The 21,923-nt window shown below is 45.2% G+C and overlaps 1 protein-coding gene across 3 annotated transcripts; it reads right to left on the bottom strand.

The window, feature by feature from the left end:
- Nucleotides 1-782: 782 nt before the first annotated feature.
- Nucleotides 783-19,026, bottom strand: DDX6 (DEAD-box helicase 6). Of its 3 annotated transcripts, none has more exons than XR_008469633.1 (14): nucleotides 16,380-16,843; nucleotides 14,820-14,883; nucleotides 14,251-14,355; nucleotides 12,861-12,990; nucleotides 12,234-12,380; nucleotides 11,909-12,007; nucleotides 11,048-11,166; nucleotides 10,444-10,572; nucleotides 9,986-10,102; nucleotides 8,383-8,446; nucleotides 7,356-7,457; nucleotides 6,442-6,621; nucleotides 2,941-5,095; nucleotides 783-2,348 (listed from the first exon to the last, which is right to left on the bottom strand). XR_008469633.1 is itself a non-coding variant. In XM_054222981.1 (14 exons), exons 2-13 carry the CDS (start codon nucleotides 16,577-16,579, stop codon nucleotides 6,446-6,448), a joined length of 1,452 nt encoding a protein of 483 aa, XP_054078956.1. In that variant the 5' UTR covers nucleotides 16,580-16,843; nucleotides 18,886-19,026; the 3' UTR covers nucleotides 4,596-5,095; nucleotides 6,442-6,445. The 3 variants fall into 3 exon arrangements, 2 of the variants coding, with proteins under 2 accessions (XP_054078956.1, XP_054078957.1); XM_054222981.1 differs by lacking the exon at nucleotides 783-2,348 and adding an exon at nucleotides 18,886-19,026 and having other exon boundaries at nucleotides 4,596-5,095; XM_054222982.1 differs by lacking the exon at nucleotides 783-2,348 and having other exon boundaries at nucleotides 4,596-4,809.
- Between the last annotated feature and the right edge of the window lie 2,897 nt (nucleotides 19,027-21,923).

The raw sequence follows: 21,923 nt of genomic DNA on the forward strand, positions 1-21,923 counted from the left end.
CCCTTTTCCTCCACCCCACGACTTAAAGAGCTCTCTGAAAAAAAGCTGCAGTCTCACTTTTGACATTTGCTATAAAATTTTCACACTACACTTTGGCTGTGTGCGCCAGGTATAAGGCCTCTTCCGCGAGGATACCCAAACAGTTTTTACCTTGCTCTTTGCTGTAACTGCTGGTGGCACTCAGCTACTCTGGTTGCAAAAAGTGAACAGATGGCGGGTTGGCAACAGAGTCCTGTACGCACCGAAGCGTGGCAGCGGCTTTCCCTCCCTTTCTAGGCAGCCTTCCCCTACGTGCAAGTGAGAAAAAGCAGTGCACCCTTCACAGATATTTCAGCTGAGAGCACAAGTGGCTCTGGTGAGAAGAGCCCGTCATGTCCCACGTCCTCTCTTTACCTGCGGAAGAGAAAGATGAACAGTGTAAAGATACAGCCCCAGCAGGCTTCTGCCGTGCTGCTCCGGCCCCTTGCAGAAACTCTCGTTGTCAAAGACGGGGCCAGCTCAGCGCTGCAACCGGCTGCCAGGTAAAAGTCTACTCACCCAGTTGAGATGAGACTGCAAAGCATCGGACCCACGAAGAGCACATGCTGCTACGTAAAGAGACCGCCTCTTGTGGCTGTCTCGCTCCCAAGGGCAGAGAGCCTTCCCATTTACCAAAATTGACTCCTCTTCTTGAGGCTTCTCTCCAAAGCTCGTTGTGAGTGTCTGACATGGGCCAGGGCACTCGATAAAGAGCTCAGCACTCTTTTCGCTCAGTGCGGATAAAAGAAAAAATGAGACCAAAGTGGAGTTCCAGGGAGCTTTTATTGAGTTTAATCAACAAAATCAGGATTTTACCATTCATCTTTTTTGCACGTGGAACTCATGAAGCTCTTCACAAGTCAGTGCTACGACACACATACAGCCAGAAAAATACACTCTCAACAAAATCTGAGCTCCACTGGAGAGTTTGCCAATTACCGATTTAACAGAAAGCCAATTTTCCCCTCCCTCCCCTGAATGATTTCGAGGACTAGTCTGTATTGTTTGCTGGTTAACAGTAAGAATACCAACCTCTTGACTAGGGACCAGTGGATTATGATATTCCACCTGAACTGCAAATAATTTCTTTTCTTGAAATAAAAGTTCCAGTTTCTTTCAATAAAGGGAACAGTGACTATTTTCTTCTCCTGACACCCCTTCCCCATAATTATTGGTTAAAATACAGCAAGGCTGTATCTTAATAAACCCATCCCTCCCCCCACCCCTCCTTACCCTTCCCTGACTTGTCTACAGCAGAATTTAACAATGCTTCCACATAGGGACGTTTTAGCAACACAACTGTGAACGGAGCAAAACCTATCGGGTAACCTGCCAAACCTCCCTCTGAGTATCGGACGCATGCTCTTTGGTCCCGAGACTCGGTTTATCACAAAGAGAAACTGTGATTCACAGAAGACGGACCAGAAGTTCACAGCCATCGAAAGCTCCCTGTGCGGACTGCTGCTGCCCAGCCTCGACCACGGTGGCTGTACCGCTGGAGCTCCTGGGAACAAAATTCACTCCATCCTCAGAAAGCAACAGCTGCTCTGCCCCAGCGGCACGACAAAGTCCAGCACCAGGACAAGAACCACCGCAATGGCAGCTCGGGAGATGTGGCGTGGCATCTCTGTAACCTCTAGAACATAAACCGAGGCAGGACAGCTGCCTGCTCAGGTTTACGTCCTATCAGTCATTTGAAAAACAAAAAAATCCAAAAAAACCAACAACCAAGTGCGTGAAGCATTTTTAAATCCTTGGAGCAGACACCCTCCCCCATCCCAAGTAAAAAATAAAGAACAAAAGATCAGAATGAGATGATTTGATACCAACGCGTACACAACATGAGCTCGTGTTGAGCTTCCCTGTTCTTAACCACAAAAAAGTCACAGAGGGCAAAGGAAAGATGCTCCCATCTCATTCTGGAAACTGAAACGTGTATTTGAGACCAACCCACCCCCCTCCCTTTGGGAAAAGCCCTCCAGCAACTGCAGCGCACTCCTGATGGCGCACACCCGGACACCAGCCTACGGTTTCTCTCAAGTAAGCTGGCTGAGGATTTGTGCCACCCTCTTCACAGCCACTTCTTCACCCAGCTGCGAAGCTCCATTTCATCAGATTCATGGAGTGATGCTTTTAGACTTGCGAGGGGAAAGGTACAGAATACACCGGATTCTCATTCATGTCATCTTTGTCAGAGGAAGTGTCTGACCTAGGGCTCATCACTGAAGGCTCCAAGTTAATACATAAATGTAAAGGCTGGTACGTGACCAGCAAAAACAGGAGCTCGCAAGGAATCTCAGGAAGCCAAGATTTATACATGCTCCTTACTCCTGGGTAGGGAAAAAAAAAAAAAAACCAACAACAAAAAAACCCCAAAACAAAAAAAAAAAGAAAAAACACCCAAAAAAAGAAAAAAAAAAACTAGGATTATCCTAGTCATTTGGAGCATCTTTCCATTTGCAAGATCACATCTGTTAGAGATAGCCTACTAGCACCAAAACTAGGCTGCTTCCCTCTTGACAAGAAGCCACCTAAAAATGGTGCCCCTGATAGTTTAGGTAAGTGCCAATCCTCGATTAGAGGCCAAGTTTAAAGTAATACTTTCAAAAGTTCTGTGCTTCAAGAGGGACCATCAACGCATGGCACCAGGCTAACCTACCACAAATCCAAGCAGGGCACACACGCCTGACCTGCCATCGCCATCCTGTTCTTGTTACATGTGCGTGCCCTGGGAAGATACAAAACTTTTATTTACATTTTTCACGTCTTTGTTGCACTAAAGTGATCCCTCTTCTGTCTCTCTGGAAAATCATAAGCTGGCTGCAGTACAAGAGCAAGATTTTACTTTTGGTCAAAGTTACCACCCACAAACTCCCACCCCCCACCCCCAAAAAGCACCCCAAAATTGTTTACACTTAGTACCTGCCAGTCAGATGTAAGCTGTGTGGCTCACAGAGTGTCTGTGACCAAGCTCTCGAGTTTGTACTCTAGTGCAGCATTTGCTACAATTATGGAGTCACTGCTGACAAAAGGAAAAAATAATTCCAAACACAAAAACCTTTCCATCTTGTAAAGTTGTCAGGAGGCACCTGGCCTCTATTTATGATCCTCAAGGAAATGGATGGCTAAGTCCACCTCATAGTTCCAAACAACTGTACTCGAATTTTAAAAAAAAGGGTCAAAACGGGGAGAAATTAAGACAAGTAATTCCTGCCTCAAAGGTAAGCAAGCGTGGTGTGAGTGCAGCATCTGTATACACAATAAATGACCGAGCAAAAAAGGACTGCATTCATCCAGGTGCCTCCTGACAGTGTTGGTGAACAGGCTAAAAGGGAATTTAAAAAGAGTACGGTTTTTGATTTGTCTCACTCCTTTTGCCTGTAGATCAGGCCAAACATCAAGCATGTTGGGAGGGGCACAATTTAAAGCAACACTACTTGACCAGAAAGCACTTCTCAGCAATATACAATGCAAAATGACAGACAGCAGTTCATGCCAAAACAGAGGAGATGGCAAGCAGCTTTCTGCAGCTTCTGACGTTAACAGGGGTTTGCCCTTACCTGCTCACAAGTCTGTAGAGAGGCCGCTCTGGGCAGAAAATGCACAACGCTGCAGGAAGTAAATCAATCCCACAGAGCTCCAGAACTGTCAAGTTTATGCATGTAAATTGGTTGTCTACCCAAATCCACAGCTTATGCAGATGCTGCTCAGCAACTCTGACCCCCACTGGATTTCCCTCGCGCCATGGTGGAACACAGGTCATGGCCCCCTTCAGAGCTTGTCAAGTTCCTGAAGTTTCTAAGGGGGAAATCAAAAAGCATCTCCCAACAGGTTGAGCTACAGATTTTGAGGCCTCCCAGCCCCACAAGTGATCTCTTCCACACAAGCGGTACAGGACAGCATTGCTAGCACCAGAGCAAACCCACCCTGATAAGGGACGCTTGTAGAGGCCTGCTCTTCAGGGAGGTCAGAGCACTTCTCATTGTTTAGTGTTGCAGAAAACTGAGCCCCTCTCATCTTTAGCTGCTCCCATAATCAGTCTAATCCCTTTAACCCCAGCAACCTTCATCACAAAAGAAAAAGTTATATATGAACCCAAACAGAAAAAAAAATCATATTTACAAAGTTTGTACAATATACACATCTGATTTTCTATGGGACACACCGCACCAGAGGAAAGAGGGCCATGGCTCTGAAACAAGTCTACATATCAAGTGCTGTAACTACTAATGGAGACTTATGGAAACCAGTCTTTAGTGTTCTGCTAGAGCGAAGGGCTTTTCTTATGGCTCCTGCAAAGGACAACAGGCTACTCTTTCCTTCTGGAGCTATGATGCTGCACCTAATCAGCCCAGATTTTAAGTTGGTTTTGTTTTAAATACAGGTATTTACAGTGTGGGTGAACTGCAGATGCATATCAACTCCTCCAATTAAAAAAAAAAAAAAAAAAAGTTGAAGAAAAAAGTAGTATTACCAATACGTTTCACCTCCCAGCCCTGGGCTTGAGTACTTGGGGAGGAGGAGAGGGGGAAGAAAGGGGAACTTTGACCTGAAACCAAAAAACGGCTATTGATTCCTTGGGCTGTGTCGGAAAGGTGATATTCTGAATGGTCTCATAGCATAAGGCACTTTGCACGAATAAGTAACAAGCTCTTTAGCTTAAAAACAGATGAGTAACCAGGGAGAAGTTGAAATGCACTCAGTCGATGGTTGAAGAATTTGAAATCGCAGACAAGCTCGTGTTCATCAGATTCTTCTCTTTTCAGGGTTTCTCTTCTTCCCTTGCTGCCCCTCCCACCCGAAGAAAAAAAAAAATTTAAAACCAGCAGTTAGTGCAACTAATGTTCAATCAGCACACAGTGCAAACAAGTGGAAAAACAAAAACACATTCCTCCTTTTATCTTCTTTCTTCCTTGCTGCCAAATTTAAAAAGAAAAAAAGGCCGAGCTCTTTAGTCTTCATAGTTCCGAAATGAAAAGACGAAGAAAAACCCACAAAGAGAAGGGTATCCCCAAAGAAACGATGTGTCACAGATCTGGATCAAAGGGCTTCACCTTCTGGCGTGTGTAATCAAAGCCTAAAAAAAGCAAACCAAAAAAAACAACCACAACACCCACAGTTAAATCAATTCTATGCAAAACCAGAACGTAAGCAATGAATCGCACTGACTATGTAACAGCTCTGGAAAAGCAAAGGGCATTTGGAACAGCCCAACCTCAAGCACAGCTTCGCAGAGACAGGTTCTGCTAACGCACTACCATACCTATGGAGCACGACTACCTACTGGTTTCTTGTTCTTTAGAAAGTTGCAAAAATTCCTTAGGCAAGGTCACAGCATTCCCCCCTTACGGAAACCACCCAAGAGCCTCTTCCAAGTTCATCACCGGGGTGTTTTTTTTATTTATTTATGAAACATGGAGAAAGCTCAGCCCGCAAAGCAGGGGCTGCAAGTCAGCTTGGTGCGACTGCCTAGGGCTACCCTTGAATGATTTCAAAGAAGGGTCACAGGTTCACTTTAACGGTATCCAGCAATCTGCTTCTATGGCCATGCAGGGGTTTCCTTTGTCACCCGAGAATTTCAGCAGCTTCACTGTGATTCTCTTTCTAATTCATGATCTCCAAGAAGAGCACACAAAAGAATGATTTCCAACCCAAACTGTACGGTGTCTGATCTTGCATGATAGAGGACCTTCACTAAAACCAGATCAGACATAATCCTGTCGCTATTTTGCCTGACTGCAATTCAGGGAGAGTTTTCTTCTTGAAGGACTCGACGCAGCAGTTTTTCCTCAGACAACGATCAGAAAAGGGACACTTAACAGTCTCGGACAGTGACACCCCATTTTCTCTTAAAGCTATGGAGACGACCTCAAGCGGCAGCAAAGATGAATTACATCTTTGTTTCCTACTTTGTTGATTTGCAAGAGTTCTATGAACCAGAGGATGCAAAAGGTGCAGCACCTTTAGCTTGAACCTGTTCCTTCTAACTGGTGAGGCGCTTAGGCTCTTCTGTTGGTGCTCTGTTCTCAAAGCTATCCGTTTTCTCCCCTCACATTTTTGAGCACCCCTTTCCTCTCTGCTCCTCGCCAATTTCTCATTTTAGCTAAGCAATAAAGAAACAATTGTTTAGGCTACTAGTAGCCACGCTCACCTCTCCAAACACCATTCCCCCTTTTTCCCCATTTTTGGTATCCTTAGCATATGGTGAGCATTTCAATTAAAACAACTAAAACTACTCATCCTCGCAGCTTCAGCACATCCACAGAATTCCCTGCACTGACAGTCCATTTCAAACCCTTATTTCCACATCTAGAGCCTCCTTCAGCACATCGGTTTCCCTTTTCCCCTGCAGTAACATTCACACATCGGCTCTTCTTTCATCCAACACAACTTCTCTATTCAGGAAGGCATTTACATACGCACATGTTTACTGTTTCTCATCTTCTACAGGTTCGCTGTGGTATTCTGCCACATACAGGCTCTTGTCAATGTTGCTTGGTATGGGTTTAATTTCAGTTCCCAGCTGCTCCTCAATACTTTTCAGGTTGAATCGATCATCATAGGTGATCAAGTTGATGGCCAGGCCAAGATGACCAAATCGACCTTGACAAAAATAAAGTAAATTATAAAAAGACTTAGCTGAGTAACAGAAGGCTGACTGAAAAAGTCTGCAGACCGTGCTGTTAACAACATTGCTCTCTGACGACAAAAGCAAATCCAGACCCCGCCACAGGTCGCTACAGCTTTCACATCAGTTTTTCATAAGCGGCTTTGTACTGCTATAGGAGTAAGAAAACCCAGGAGGTTCAAAATGCTCCGACCAAACCTTCTTATTAATTACCAACGAAAAGTCTTCCACTACTGCATTATCACGTCCAGCCCTTCTTCCATAACAGAGTTCTTGAACACACCTGAATTACAAAGTTCAAGTACACCGAGTTCCTTTGTTTACCGCCTTCCTTAAGAGTCTATTTTGCTGATGTCCAGACATTACAAACATACCTTGGAACACGCGCAGAAGAAAACTATATTTAAGACACTATAGAAGCTGTTTTCAGCACAGAATTTTCCCAAACTGCAAACAGGAGTTTCCTGAGAGCAAAGCAAAATGTGCTTTTTCATTAGGCTGTTCAGGCCAGTTTCAAGAGAACAGCCCTTTATTCATATATTTGTGAGGATACCCATCTGAGCCAATACACAAGAATCAATCTGTCAGAAAAATCAAAGCTACCTGAAATAATTCTCAGATACGGTAATAAAAACCAGAAGCCAACTCATGCCTAACAAACATCACAGTCATCAGCAAAGTTGTACCTAAAAGATGTTTCTCCTCTCACCTGATCTGCCAATACGATGGAGATAAGTCTCTGCCAGCTTTGGGAAATCAAAGTTTATCACCACATTCACAGCTTGGATATCAATACCTCGGGTAAACAGATCTGAAAGACAATTTGGGTCACGAAGACAGTTAATTTCAGTGAGATCAAATACTGATGGTATTCAGGGTAGAAAGATTAACAATGATTAATTAACATTGGCTTGCACTAGTTTCCAGATATAAGCTTCCTTTATATCAAAGACAGTTTACATACAATTCTGTTACGTCGTCTTCTTGCTCTTTATCCATTATAAACATGAATAACACAAGAGGAACGACCAAAACACCAGATCTGCACGTCTATTCCAAACAAGTCATTAGCACAAAGCTAGTTTTTTCCACATTAGACTATTTCTGAGCAGGTGGTCTTATAGAAGCATCTCCTCGCGCATGACTCTGCATTGCCAATGCCACAACAGACTTGAGAGCTGAACTACATCCCACTAGCTTGAGTGTTTTTCTTCTGCCTCTAGTGATTTTTGTTAAGATGACCCAGACACACACAGTGATCAGCAGACACTGCTGCAGTACTGCCCAACCAGGTCGTACAATGTAGAACTCCCTCACATGCAGGCCAATCAAAACTATAAAAATATTTAGAAAACGTGAGCTACAAACATTTTAAGAATCAGCAAAACTCACTTGGGTGATCCCAGCCGCAGTTCTACCTAGATTTTGTAAACCTTACGGCCAACAGTTCAGAGAGCACTCACATGTGAAAATATACAGAAAACATAACTAGCGCAGAAAACACTACCCCAGTAAAAGGATTTGTTAGCAAGTTGCACCTTCACGGTTTGTCACAAAAGACAAAACCCACATGCCTGAAGGAGTGCTGCAGCCACACGCAGGCCCGACAAAGACTTCATAACAAAACATTCTGTCCAGCTTTATTACAAATCCAGTGATCTGTAACACCTGCGCTAATGGCTAAGCCACTTTCTAACACATCTTTTCGAAACAGGAGAATGTTTAGGAACTCTTACCAGTGCAAACAAGATTGCGGCATAAGCCATTTCGGAAATCGTGGAACACACGATTGCGGTGCTCCTGAAAAAAAAAAAAAAAAGTGTAATCAAAGCAAAACAAAACAACCAACCAAAAACAACAAACAGCTGTGACTTTCAGGTATATTCAAGTTACAACCACTGAACTTCAATCACCGAATTGCTCGTCATTAGAGAACAGCTGAGTCAAACAAAGCTACCAGTACATACTTTTTAGCACTTCTTACCCCTATACTCTGAAGAATTTACCAGAGGGGCCCCTGGCATCACTTTTAGACAAAGACACTTAACTGACAGTGTTTTAAAGCCTCCTACAGTTGCATCAAAGCTCTCGCAGAACTGAATTATCTTAACTTATAATTACATGAAACACGCATCAAGGAAGTTTAACTGATATTTTGACTATCATCTTCCCCCAGCCCCCTGCCAAAATTCAATGCATGTTTTATTAATTTCCTTAAAAACTGAAGCCAGCAGTAACTTCCTTTTCTAGTACGGAGTATTGTTCACTACCGATTCAGAATTAAGGGTGGGATGAGTCAATGTCTGTGTCTGTCTCACAAACAAGTCACTTCGGGCCACACAAAGATTAAGTAATGTCGCTGTTAAGGAGTGAAATTAACAGCAGGAATGAACAAGCTGAAGCTTTCCGCACAAACATACCTGCATTTGGCCACAAAGATCATCTACTGACCGATCAAAAGCATACAAAAATCAGACCTCAAGGAGCCCATTTGCATACCTGTTCTCAATACTGACATCACTTCTATTTCTGCTTAATTAATTACTGGTCCGGTCTGCATATGGCCCAGCAAACATTGGCGTTACCTGTCAGGTCCATGAACAGCAAGACAGGTTTCCTCTAATGCTTTCATTTGAATTTATTCTGGCTTACACATAAAATGAAAAAAATATTTGAAAGTACTACTGTTTTACAAGCCTCACTTCAACCTTCTGACATCTTTTAGTACACTTCCTGAAAACACGGAAATCACAAGTACGAAGCTCGAGAACACGTGAGCTAACGTACGATTAACAGAAACCTCTGCACCAGCAAAGCTGCACTGGCATGGAGGTGCTCAGTCGCCGCTTTCGCCACAAGGTTTGATCAAAGCCCCCTCCCCAGCTTCTCAGATTCCCCTGCAGTCACAGTGCAAGATTTACTGTTTGCAAAGCCACACAGGGCACTCAATCAGCTGACTACTGGGGTTTTTGTCATTTAAGTCAGGCTCGCTTTTATCTGTGTCAGTTACACCATGTAGTCTACCACGGCTCCCCATGCTGGCAAAACCAAGGACGCAGCAGTAAGAACTGTGCCTTCTGGTCGAGGCCTGTGCTTACACTGGGCTAATTAACCTGACCTGAAATACTCTTCCATACCAACTGACCAGCTACACCGAACAGCCTAGAGAGTGGTTTAAGGAGGGGGGAAAAGGAGCGTCTAAAAACAAATCAGTAGCAAAGCAATACATGCTTCAGTTTTCAAAGAACACGCACATTTAAAGAAAGCACGAGACTTAATTCAGCTATGCAAGAAAGCTTGGGGTGGTGTGGAATAAACGGCTGTTCACTTCATACTCACCTGCCTCATTTTAGCATGGATATAGAAGCAGGAATAGCCCAGCTGGGAGATCTTTTTGGCTAGCAATTCAACCCGTTGAGAGGAGTTGCAGAAAATGATCGACTGGTTAATCTGGAGCTGAACATATAAGTAGTGTGCTCAGTAAACGCAGCCTTTTGACTAACACATGATCCAACACATAAGTCTAAAACCCGTACAGAAAGAAAGCAAAGCAGGTATGCTGCTGGTAATTTACACAATGTATATTTTTGTACAAGGGGGGTAAAAATTAACAAAGTTCTATAACACAAAGGTGCAGGACAAGAAGTACGTATTTTTAGCTTATCTTGTATCATAAGACTAGCACATTTCTGACAAGAAAAAAGTGTCATTAAGCCTTCTCCGCCACTCTCAGTCTTACTATCGGTTCCAAAAGGAAAACAGCTTCTGTACGTTCCTGAACCAGCCCTACTGCTTACCCTGGAAAACAGTGTATTGAGGCAGTGTACTTTCTGACGCTCGGTTACGTAGGCATAGTACTGGGTAACTCCCTTCAAGGTCAGCTCCTCCATCAGATTAATCTCGTAGGGTTTCTGCAAATGGGAATTCTGAAAAATAGAGATAAGGATAAAGTGGGCATATCTACATGCAAAACAACGTAAGTACTTCCCACCCTTTGGCACATTTAACTTCCTCCATGGCAAGGATGCGCTACCTAGCCACTCACTCTTCATGCTATACACAAGAGACAGGGTGGGTAAAATTTCACAAAGGATTACTTATAAATCCAGGGCAACCAAACAGGCCAAAGAGGAGCACCCTCTAGCAGCAAATCAGCGCGGATGGCACGTAACTGATGTACAAAGGAGAAAACAGTATCTTACAGGTGAGAACTGTGCATACCTAGCTTTCTCATTAACGCTATTGCGGGTCAAAGATTTAGCCTGATTTAGATTAAAGCAGTGAAGTTTGGCTGCATTAAAAAACTGAGCACCGACGGCTATACGCCACCCGTTCACACACTTCACGTGCAATGTCACCACCATCCTACATTCATACAAATATGAATATATCTGCACTCACCATGAACTTCTGTACGCTCAAAGGAAAAGTGGCTGAGTAGAGCAAAATCTGCCTGTTTTTAGGTAGCGTGAGAATAATGTCTTCCATTATTTGAACAAAATCTTGAGACAGCAACTTATCTGCCTGTAACAACAGAAGTGATAAAGAGTAAGTTAAACGAATGGGACAAAATTTCAGCCTTCTGGTAGTACCACGATGGGGGATGACCAAACCCCAAACGAAAACACCAGGAGCATTCTCCCTGCCCTCATGATCAGACCCTCCCCTTTGGAGCACACAACACACTCCAAAAGATGTGTGATTTAGCTGCTGGAGACAGGATTCATCAGTAAAAGGAAGTTTATCCTCTCCTGCTTTTCAGCACTTTGATTTAAACAGAATCGAATTCAGGAAAAGTAAATGGAATTTAAATTGAAAACAGTTACCAGGGTTCCTATCAGAGTCCTCCAAGAGCTCTCGCACAACTATTTTCTCAACCTCCCACTCAGAAGCCTGTACACCACTGGATGTTCATATATCAGTTTTATATACAATTATGTGGTAAGCACAGCTCACTCGTTATAAACTGAAACCCAACAAAATGCACTCCTTCATTTCAGAATAGACAATCTATTCTTCGGGAGTAGCAAAGATGACAGGAAAGGCAAATCTTCCTAGGCTGGTTTCTTAAAAGACTCACGTGCACAAAAATTCTTCTGCCAGAATACCTTCTCAAAAATACTGAGAAATGGATGAGCTATATAACCTTATAGCGTCTCTAGGCACAGTTTGATTTGTTGCTGCGCATAACAAGGAGACTCGCTGAGACACATCACTGCTTCGACTTGGTGTTAAAATCCCGAAATGTTTAACACGAGCAACTTGCCTCATCCAATACTATCATCTGGACATGCTCAACTTTTGCTACTCCTTTCTTGATGAGATCGAGAATTCTCCCAGGGGTAGCTATCACCACATGCACTGTAAGGTTAGAAGAGCAAAAAAAATGGTTAAGGTGACTAAAACAATGTTTCCAGCTTTCATGGCCACGTATCATACAAACAATTTAAGAGAATAATGACAGCATACAAACAGCGAACAAGACATACTGTAGTCTGTTCTGTAACAGGCAAACAATAACAAGCAGAAATTACACCGCAGAAGACATGAACAAACAGCAACTGTGGTGTAGCAAAAGTGCTCCAACCTGTATCATCAAGCCTCATTATGTCATCTCGCAAATTGGTTCCTCCTGTTGTTGCCATCACTTTGGCACCTCCCATGTGTTTGCTGACTTGGATACAGATTTGACTGACCTGCAGGGCTAGTTCACGGGTGGGAACGATCACCATTGCTGAAAGTTAAACACATCAGTGTGAGTTACTAGTAACACACTGTATCTTAAATACTAATCCTCAGAGGAGCCAAAGACTTTATGGAAGCTATACTTCTATGGTTTTGGAGTTCCACCCCGGACACCCTGACCAAGACCTAGAAACTGCTTACAAGGCAAACTCCATGGAAAGATTCTTTGTCCCTTGATATTCCCTCTGAGCGAGTGCCCCTGTCAGCACACTTGCTTATTACTCCAAATCCATTTTCCAGGGCAAGACGCTAAAGTCCAGAAGATGCCTGGCATTTCCCACTTTTGAAAGCAACTGTGGGACTTTTAAAATTCCACCTCCCCTCCACCAATCCCCATTACCTCCCTTTGACAGTATAAGCAGATAACCTACACTGCTCAATGTCGTTGACCAGTTTTACATTCAAGCCTGCCACGTAGAGACCGATACCATTACCCGGCTGCAGCTAAGCAGGACCCATCTCAACTGACCTTGTATATTGTCCTTCTTTAAGTCTAGCCGTTCAAGTAAAGGAATGAGGTAGGCTCCACTCTTGCCTGTTCCATTTTTCGCTCTAGCCAAGATATCCCTACCAGACAAAGCAATGGGGATGCTCTCCTCCTGAAATGCAACGACAGACAGCGCATGAGCAATCATAAGCCACACTCGCGGGAGAGGCTGGTCAAATTTAACTCTCCTTGCTAAGAGTACCACGTGCAATCTGATTGTTTCCTGAACAGAATATCCTGCAACTGCAAGCATCGCAGACTCACAACAGAAAGGAGTTAAACCCATTGGTTAAACCCAATAGCTCTGCTCCCCATATTCCACTTCAAAGTCCTTATCTTGCCTGGTCATAAGAGAACCAGGGAGCAGGTACCACAGGAACGGTAAACCCATAAAACTGACACATTAGGAAAAAAGTGAAAAATTAGGAAAAAAAGTGAAGAGACAATGACAGCCACTAGCAAACTCCTCCTATGGAAAAAGAAACCCAGCTGTATCTTAACATCAAAACTACCCCAGCCCATGTAATTCAAACCTGCACGCTCCTGTGATATACTTCTCATAAAATCAGCAGGCCTTCCTTTTGAAACTTCAGCCATTCAAACACAGGCCCCAAGTATTTTTCATTTTACTGTCTTTTACAGTAACATCTAAAGACCCCTCAGCCTTTTGGAAAGGTGGCGTGGTTAGAATCTGATTTAAAGCACACAATTTACCTAAAAGCCATAGCTTTCTCCTGCCTTAAGATAAAGTGCATTAGTGTGTCAGTGATAATCCTCCAAAGAGCATTTAAATGAGAGTTCAACCTCCCTGACCCTCTGAAGTTTACAAATCAACAGTTTTTAATAGAACAAGCCTTAAAAGTAACAGATGGAGGGACAGAAAAGTAAACTTGCTAACATATTAGTGTGTCTCCCATGATCTCCATTACGCTCCTTTCAGATGCTCATGATAAAAGCACCCAGACTGTGTGATAAAGCCACAGTTATCTTTGTAACAACTACAGGTATGCAGTCTACCGTAACTCAGTTTTCCACAAAATTTACAGAACAGCCCTGTTCTCACTGGCACTACTTACGTGAAGGATGTTACTGAACAGAGGATTAACACAGTAATGCTTCCAGGGTGAAAAGGAAAATCCAAGTTAACGTCTCTAAAGCATAAGCCAGTCCCATCTCTAAGTCACCCACTGCATGACTTGGTGACTTAGTCAGGCGTTAGAAACTCTCGCCTTCCCCAAGGGCCACAACGTTCTACCGTCCAAAACACCAGTTTTCCCAAATCATGACATGAGTATCTAACATTTAAGCATGAATAAGAATTTAAATAAATTTATGAAAATTAAATGCTGCTTTTAAGTAGTCTGTAAATAACCTGAATAGGAGATGGTTTTTCCCAGCCCATTTCAAAAATTCCCATCAGCAACTCCCGTTTCAAACAGTAATCTTCAAACTCGTTTCCTTTTGTGGAGGTCACGTCCTGAATAATCAAAAAAAGCACATCCATAAGATTAGCTGTAGATTGGTCTGACTCAATGAAGAGATTGCCTGTGCAAGAAGACCACAAAGTGCATGCTGCTACGCAGCAGTTCCACTAATCTGTGCTATACCATACAGTGGAGAAGGAAGCATTAGCTTTCCCATAACCAAATACAGTACTGCAAACATACACTGACATCTTTCCATCAGCCTTTGCAAGAGACACTGATAATAATCAGTCCCATGCCCTAACGCTAATAAGGTAAGAAACACAAAGTAAACTCCATTTTTGAGCTTTCCGAGAGAAGCATCTCTCATAAGCAATTGCAGAACAAATTACTTCTTCATTTAGAACAGCAAGAGCTGAACTGCTTTTGAATCTTTGCTTAGGACAAATATTTTGTCACTGCGGCTTCTCCCACATCTTTTGTTTAGTATTTATTCCCACAATTCAACCACCCTTACCGAAGTTTTGATTCTCAAATCCTTTGGAGGGAGTTTTAAAGTCTTCTTCCAGTCATCACCAGGTCTACAGGAAAAATAAAATAATTATTTTTTAAAAAAATAATAATCTGGTTTAATAGTTTTATGTTGCATTTTATTTTCTTCAATACAACGATGAACACGTAATATTTTCACCTCCTGAAAGCTAAAAGCGCCTACACATATGAGCTCGAGTCTTCTCTGAGCTAAGCAGGATGCAACAGGCAGGAAACTGCAAACACAGAAAACCAGCAGTCTGCCAAGCTCACAGAGAATTTGTGAAATCTTTATCCAGTCATGATTCAAGTCCCGTTTTTAGGGCACTGAATCAATCCAGTAGAACGCAGATTCAAAACTGAGCACTGACTCAGTCACATGGCAGAAACTGGCTATAATAAATCCACTTGAGAATATTTCATCACTTAAAAGGAAAAAAAAATTAAAATCTCTTGCCCAGGGAACATCCATTCTTAAGCCGTGAGTAATGTGAGAAGATAAAAAACACTTTTGGGGAGAAAATTAAATGGAGAACATGCTCCACTTGTTGATCAGATGTTGTCATTTGCTCTCAGTGAGATGTAGACACCCATACTCTCTCGAAAGCCATTGTACAGTCGAGTAAGTCCTTCTCTTCCCCACTCCCAGGAAGTCAAGAGTGAATTTCGTAGAGTTTAACTCACCAGTTTCATTACAGTAACCCATTTTGAAAAGAAAAGAAAAAAAAAAGAGGAAATGAGTTAGGCAAACTTTAAGGAGTATTCCATTACGCGCTCTCTGACGACAGCTAACATTTCCTTTGCAAATAACTGAATAACGAAATAAAAGTGAATGTTGTTCATGGGGAGGAGGAACAACAGGGGAAAAAAAAAGGAACACATTACCATACCATCCAAGTCTTTTACGTCCTTCAGAATTTCCAACCAGCACACTCATATGTTATTAGCACACTGCCAAAACCAGTTTGATGGTAGGAGGCTATCACAGTGGTACAATATTATCTTGGCTCAGGCTTTGATGAATTAAAGTCAGCGCATTACACAAAGGAGAGCAAGCGTTACTATTTTAGATCAATGACAAAAGATAAAAAATTTTAAAGAATTTCTCACCATGAGAAAGAACTGCAACAAACAACTGGAAAGCATACACAACTGGACTGAGACTAGGGGGTGTTTCCTCCTCTGGCTTAAACTTCGGTTCAATTCCTTCCCACTCCCCAACTTCCCTCTCATACCACTCGCAAGGAGCAAAGAAAACAGGATGCTGCTGCTGCTCAGTGGGCTACCCCTGACAAGCAGCTACATGCTCTGAAAAGCAAAGCGTCAAATTCGATTTTCACAACAAACACATTACAAAGATCACTGTCAGAGAGGAGCTCACACGTGGAAACAGAGCTTTCTTTTCATAATGCCCATCACAGGACACTTCTAACTGCCAGTGTCATAAAACAACAGAAGATGACTTTCCAAACACGGGAACCTGAGAACACTTTCCCACACGTGACTTTTACGCATTACTTTTGTGGCAGCTGGTACAAACACTTACTTAATAGCGGTGGTCATACTCTGTGCTTGCTGTTGAGTGCCGTTATTGATTGTGTTGGCATTTTTCAGCTGGTTCATCTGTTGCTGAGTTTGTGTGCCTCCACCTCCTGGGCCCCCGCTGGGTTTTACAGGGCCTCGCAACTGCCCATTCTGACTGGATAGACCCATTATAACAGGGTTCTCTGTTCTGGCCGTGCTCATGTTTTTATTTTTAAAGATGTCTTTTTAGACTTCAAAACTTTGAAAGTCAGTACAGAAACTGTAATAACAGTTTATTAGACTCTCCAAAACGAAGAGATAAATAAGTCTTGCTCAATATATGAGTCCGTTATTGCAATGCAGGCAAGCACCTGTAAGTCACTCAAAAGTAAAGTAGTAACTTGCTCTGATGCACTGTGGATCAACTTTTTTTTAAAAAAAGCCCTCTACCAAAGTTGAGTTATATCAGAATTCACTCGCTTCAATCTGAAAGAGAAGCAGATGACAACGATTAGCACGTGGGTTTTTTCCCACATAAATCACGTCAGTTTACCTTTGTGTTTTAAGAATCACTTCTTCCCAGGCAGCCTGCAATAGCAGTACTTGCTTTTGTTTTCTCGGTGATAACTATCAAGACACACATAAAGCTTTTTTCCCCCCTTCTATAAAGCTGCACCCACCACCTCAGTCACCAAAGATAATTTTCTGAACAGCTGTACTTTTAGCAGCCTTCCAGTGAGTAACTGCTTGAAAAATACTACCTGTCCCTCCTTCCTGTAAAGTAAGCGGGAATTATATCAATTGCTTTGCCGGTTCTTGAAATTCCCCCACTGCTGGGACACAGCAAAGCAGCCCTAAATGCTAAGCAACAACGTTAAGCACAAGTTTGTGACAGGAAGCAAGACCACAGTATCAAGTGGACATTCCAGTCAGAACTGACGAAACCCTTAAGTTACTCCGGTCACCCTTTTCACTTCAAAAGGGAAACAGAAATTACTTTTTTACTATTATTATTTAAAAAAAAAAAAAAAACACAACAAAAAAACCACCCAGAAAACAGCATATCCTCCACCAACCCAAAAAGTTGGTTCAACAAGCTTACTCAAACTTTTAAATTAGGTATTGATTTAACACCATTCAGAATAGCAAAACTAACAATATCATCAAGCTGAACTGACAGTAGCTTCCTGTTTTGTTAACTCTAAATGAGCAAGTCTAAACTGAAGCAGTGAGTAATACACATTTACACTAGATATCTAGCTTCCTGCTCCGCATGACGTTACCTTCCAGCTGTCGGTAACAACTCATATCGTGCTCAAAAAATAACATTTGGTACACATGACTTAATATTGACACCGCATTTAACAGAAAGATTGGCAAAACTGCAAAGAGATACCACAAAGTCTGCACCTTACGTATGTAAAGTAAGCGTGGCCATAGCTGAAAAACTTACAACGATATTAGGGAGACAAAACACTCCTAGTCAGAAACCTTTCGGAAGCAACAGGAAGTAGGCTTGCCTGTACAATTTCTTGTCACAACACATCTGTATCTTGGGAAAATGCAAAGGAAAAACCAGCAGACTACAGCTTCCTAACTTCAGCAGCCACCAAAAAAACGTGCGTTTCCCTAGCAAATAAAAGGCACATTCAAGAGCATGGAAAAGGAATTGAGACTCTTCCCAGACTTCCCAGCTGTTTCCAAGCGTGTCAATTCTAGCTTCACAGCAAAACCTTAAAGTTTGCAGAACTACGATTTTTCTGCTAGTTACCTCCCTGACTGGAAGCAGCGTTTCAAGGCATCTTTGAAGAGAGATTTCTCCTACCCATTAACTTTGCAAAAAGCGGACGAATCACAAAAGTAACCAGGGCCGGGATCGCGACGCCGAGGAGTTCTCCAATATCGCAGGAGATGGAACCTCTCAGTCCCTTCACCTCCCGCGCTCCTCACTACCCTTTAAGAGGACGGAGGTTAAAGGAGAACGCCCGGCCTCGTCGAGCCCAACAAGAGAAAGAGACGCGACGCGCCACCATTTCGCAAACCGACGGAAAAAAGCAGCCCCCCCCCGCCCCAAGACTCCCCTCCCCGGGCGGGCCGGCGGACGGGGCAGCCGCCGGGGGGCCTTTCCCTTCCCCTGCCCGGGCCGGCCCCGACACAAAGCGGCGGCGCAGCTGGCCCAGCCGCCGTGCCCATTGTGAGCCCGGGCCGCACTGCGGGCCCCGCCGCCCGCCAAAGGCAGCTGCGCCACACCGGCACCTCCCGCCCGCCAACAATGGAGCGGCCCCCGCCCGCCGCCCCCGCCGCTCCGGCCGGCAGCGAGCGCCGCCGCCGCCCCGCCCCGCGCCGCGGCCCCGCCGCCCCGTCGCTCCCGGGTCGGCCCGGCCGCCCCCGCCCCGCTCGGGGCCCTCGGCGCCGCCAGGCCTCGCCGCAGGCCGTGAGGCTCGGCCGGGCGGCGGCGGCCCCCCCTCCCCGCCGCCGCCCCGCTCCCGCGGACCCGCGCCCGCCCCGGCGCCCTGGCCCGTCCTCACCGCCACCAGCCGCGCTCCCCCCTCGCCCAGGTATAAAATCCTCTCGCTCCCCCCTTGGTGCCTTGTTATGGCGACTCGACACTCCAAGATGGCGGCTTCCTCCTTCCTCCCGTGCGCCCTCCCCCTCCCGGCAGGGCAGGCCGGCCACGCCCCGCACGCACGCCGCTCCCTCGGCCACGTGACCGCGCCCGCCGCGCGGAGGGACGGTGCCGCCATGTCGGCGGTCTCCGCTCAGGCCGCGCCGGGAGGCCTGAGGGCGGCGGAGGAGGGAGGAACCTCCCCCCGGCCAGAGCGGGCACGGGGCGTTTTCGCCGTCAGTGGCGGCAGGAGGAGACACCCTGGCACGGCACAGGGTGGGCCGCAATAAGGTCTCCCCGGAGCCTTCTCCAGGCCCCAGGGCTGGATGCCGCCTGTACTTGTGCTTGGGGTTGCCCCGACCCAAGCGCAGGGCCCTGCATTTGGCCTTGTTGGACCTCATGAGGTTCACACAGGCCCACCTTCTCCAGCCTGTCCAAGACCACCTGGATGGCATCCCATCCCTCAGGCGTGTCAGCCGCATCACCAACCCAAAGAATGAATACTTCTGAGTAGCGGCAGCCAGATCCCCTATTAGCAATGGGGCAGCACTGCTCCTGCAGCTACAGAAGCGTTTTTGCCTATTTACATATCTCTAAAGCAGAGTGGGATACGTTGTGACAAAAACAGAAGCCACCGGCACCGATGACTTCTGTCGCTTGGAAGCAGCACATGTCTCAGACCTCATAACAAAGCCGACAAAAACACTCCTGTTTCCTGAGGAAAAAGCCTGGAAAGTTAGTACAACTTCGTTTTGTAGTCATCAAACCACAGCTGACACAAATGTAAGAATAAAAGACTGGCCCACAGCATGCAAGAGCCATAACCACTAAGCACAACAGGTTGGAAATAGTTATTTCCTTTTTAGAGAGCTGTTTTGCAGACAAGCGTTTTGACAAACTGACGCGCAATGTGAATGTAATCTTAAACACAAGCCTAAAAATGCTGATAATTCCAAAACCGTTTTGCAGACAAGTTTTTGTTCAAACGTTTTTCCGAAAGAAACACAAAAAGACAGGGAAACCCATTTGCTTCCCCTCACATTGCCATTTTTGCCTAGTTCCTCCCATCTACGGCCACCTTTAGATCATTGTTTATCCCTACCCTCAACAGCAAAACACACAGCACAATCATCCCCGTTGGGCCCGACAACCCTTCCGGTGTAATAATTTCATATATTCCTGCCCAGTTCTCATGGGAAATAAGATCAGCACAGCCTTGTCTGTCTCTCATTCGCTTCCAGCCGACCTGTGGGGCTGCTGCTGTGTCCTCAACTGTCGTTCCCTGGGGCAGAGAGGTCACCCCTGGTGCCAAGCTCCCTTGCAAGCCTCTCTCCCACCCTTCTGTTCCAAGCATGGCAAGAGAAAAAAGAACCTGAAAAGACAGGCGTTGTGCCTTCGAATGCCAGGGGAGTAGAAAAGCCGCATCTCACCTGTTTCTTGCTGTGCCAGCTTGTTGTGCTGCTTGTTGGCCGAAGGGCGCAGCGGTTATGGCTAGAGAAGCCTCAGCTCCCCCATTCCCACAGTCAGAGGCACACGTTGGGCATGGCCTTCGTTCTCCGGTGCCTGCTGCCACCCTGGCCCTGCTGTGCGGGGTCCCGTGTTTCATCTTGGCTCTTCGCGGGGCTAAGCATCGCACTTCGCAACGAGATATACAGGAAATAGCATGCTCTAACCTTAAAAGAACAAATGACAACAAAAATTAACAGATTAGTAAATATGAGTAACATCTGTAGGCAGCACATGCTTCGCAAAGCTTTAGTTATGGTAACAGTAAATAAGACAAACAGAAAACATTAGAGGTGAGAAGATTCAGGAGCCAGAAGCAATCTGGCTTTTCTCAAGCAGAGCTCAGAAAGTCAGTGTAACGTCAAACCGGTCACTAGACGTGCTTGTTGGTCACATCACAGTTATACGGAACAGAGGAACTTCATACGCAAGTAGTGCGTTTTATCATCCTTATGTAAAGCTGAATAATTTCCTATTGTCAGAATACCTTAACCAAGTTAACAAAATTTTATGATCCTGACAACACAAGAACAGTTCCCCAGTGAGAGTGCGTACCTGTGGCGGAAAAATCAGAGTTCAGCCGGGAATTCCCATGTACAGACACCAAAACACTCCTTAAGTACTTATTGTTGACTTCTGTGATGATTTTCTTCCATAGTCAGTTCCTTATCTGCCTGCGAAGTGACATTATTTTTCATGTAAATTTCTCTTCTCCCCATTTATTTTTCTCCCATGCTCTTCTCCCTCACTATCATCTTTCCCACATTTCACATTACAGCAACACACAGATCCCCGTAGGTCATATCAGTGCAGTAGCAGTCTTTTCCTCAGTGTAGTATGTGTTTGCAAGTGAAATAATTTGCATTTATTGCTTTGGAGTGGGCTCCCTGAACCCCTGCCATCCCCTCACCACACCTGAGGGCCAAGCTCACAGCCTGGGGGGTGTTTCCAGCCTGCAGTTCCCCACGGCCTCGTCCCACAGACTGTCCCTCTGACCCGAGAGGTTCTGCGCCATCACTGTCACCTACGGACTTCGCAGTACCTTACTTCGCACGGTACTTCTGCTTCGCTCACGGGGTCGCTGGGGCTGGGAGGGGGCAGCATTTGTTGAAGGTCACAGAGCCGGTCCCAAACGCGCCCTGCCGTGGGGAGCAGCACCCTCATCGCCAGCCCTTAAAGGAAGTCCCTGATGCTGAGTGCTCCACCCTCCAGTTCTAGCTGAGTGAAAACATCCTTCCTAACCTCTTTGTCTCCCGGGCACAGCGGTACCACCCTTCTCACCCCACAGCCGGGGCAGGGCCTCGGGCCAACCAAGCCATGCCAGACAGGCGGGGGATGCGAGGCACAGCGCAAGCGCCCCGTGCCCTCCCTGTGGCTTTGCTGCTCTCTGCCCTCTCACTTTTGGGAGAAGGGGTGTCCAGAGGCCAGTGTGTCGGGCAGACACGTGTGGGTGCC

The sequence above is a fragment of the Rissa tridactyla genome, chromosome 17 (genome assembly GCF_028500815.1).
Source record: "Rissa tridactyla isolate bRisTri1 chromosome 17, bRisTri1.patW.cur.20221130, whole genome shotgun sequence".
NCBI lineage: Eukaryota > Metazoa > Chordata > Aves > Charadriiformes > Laridae > Rissa > Rissa tridactyla.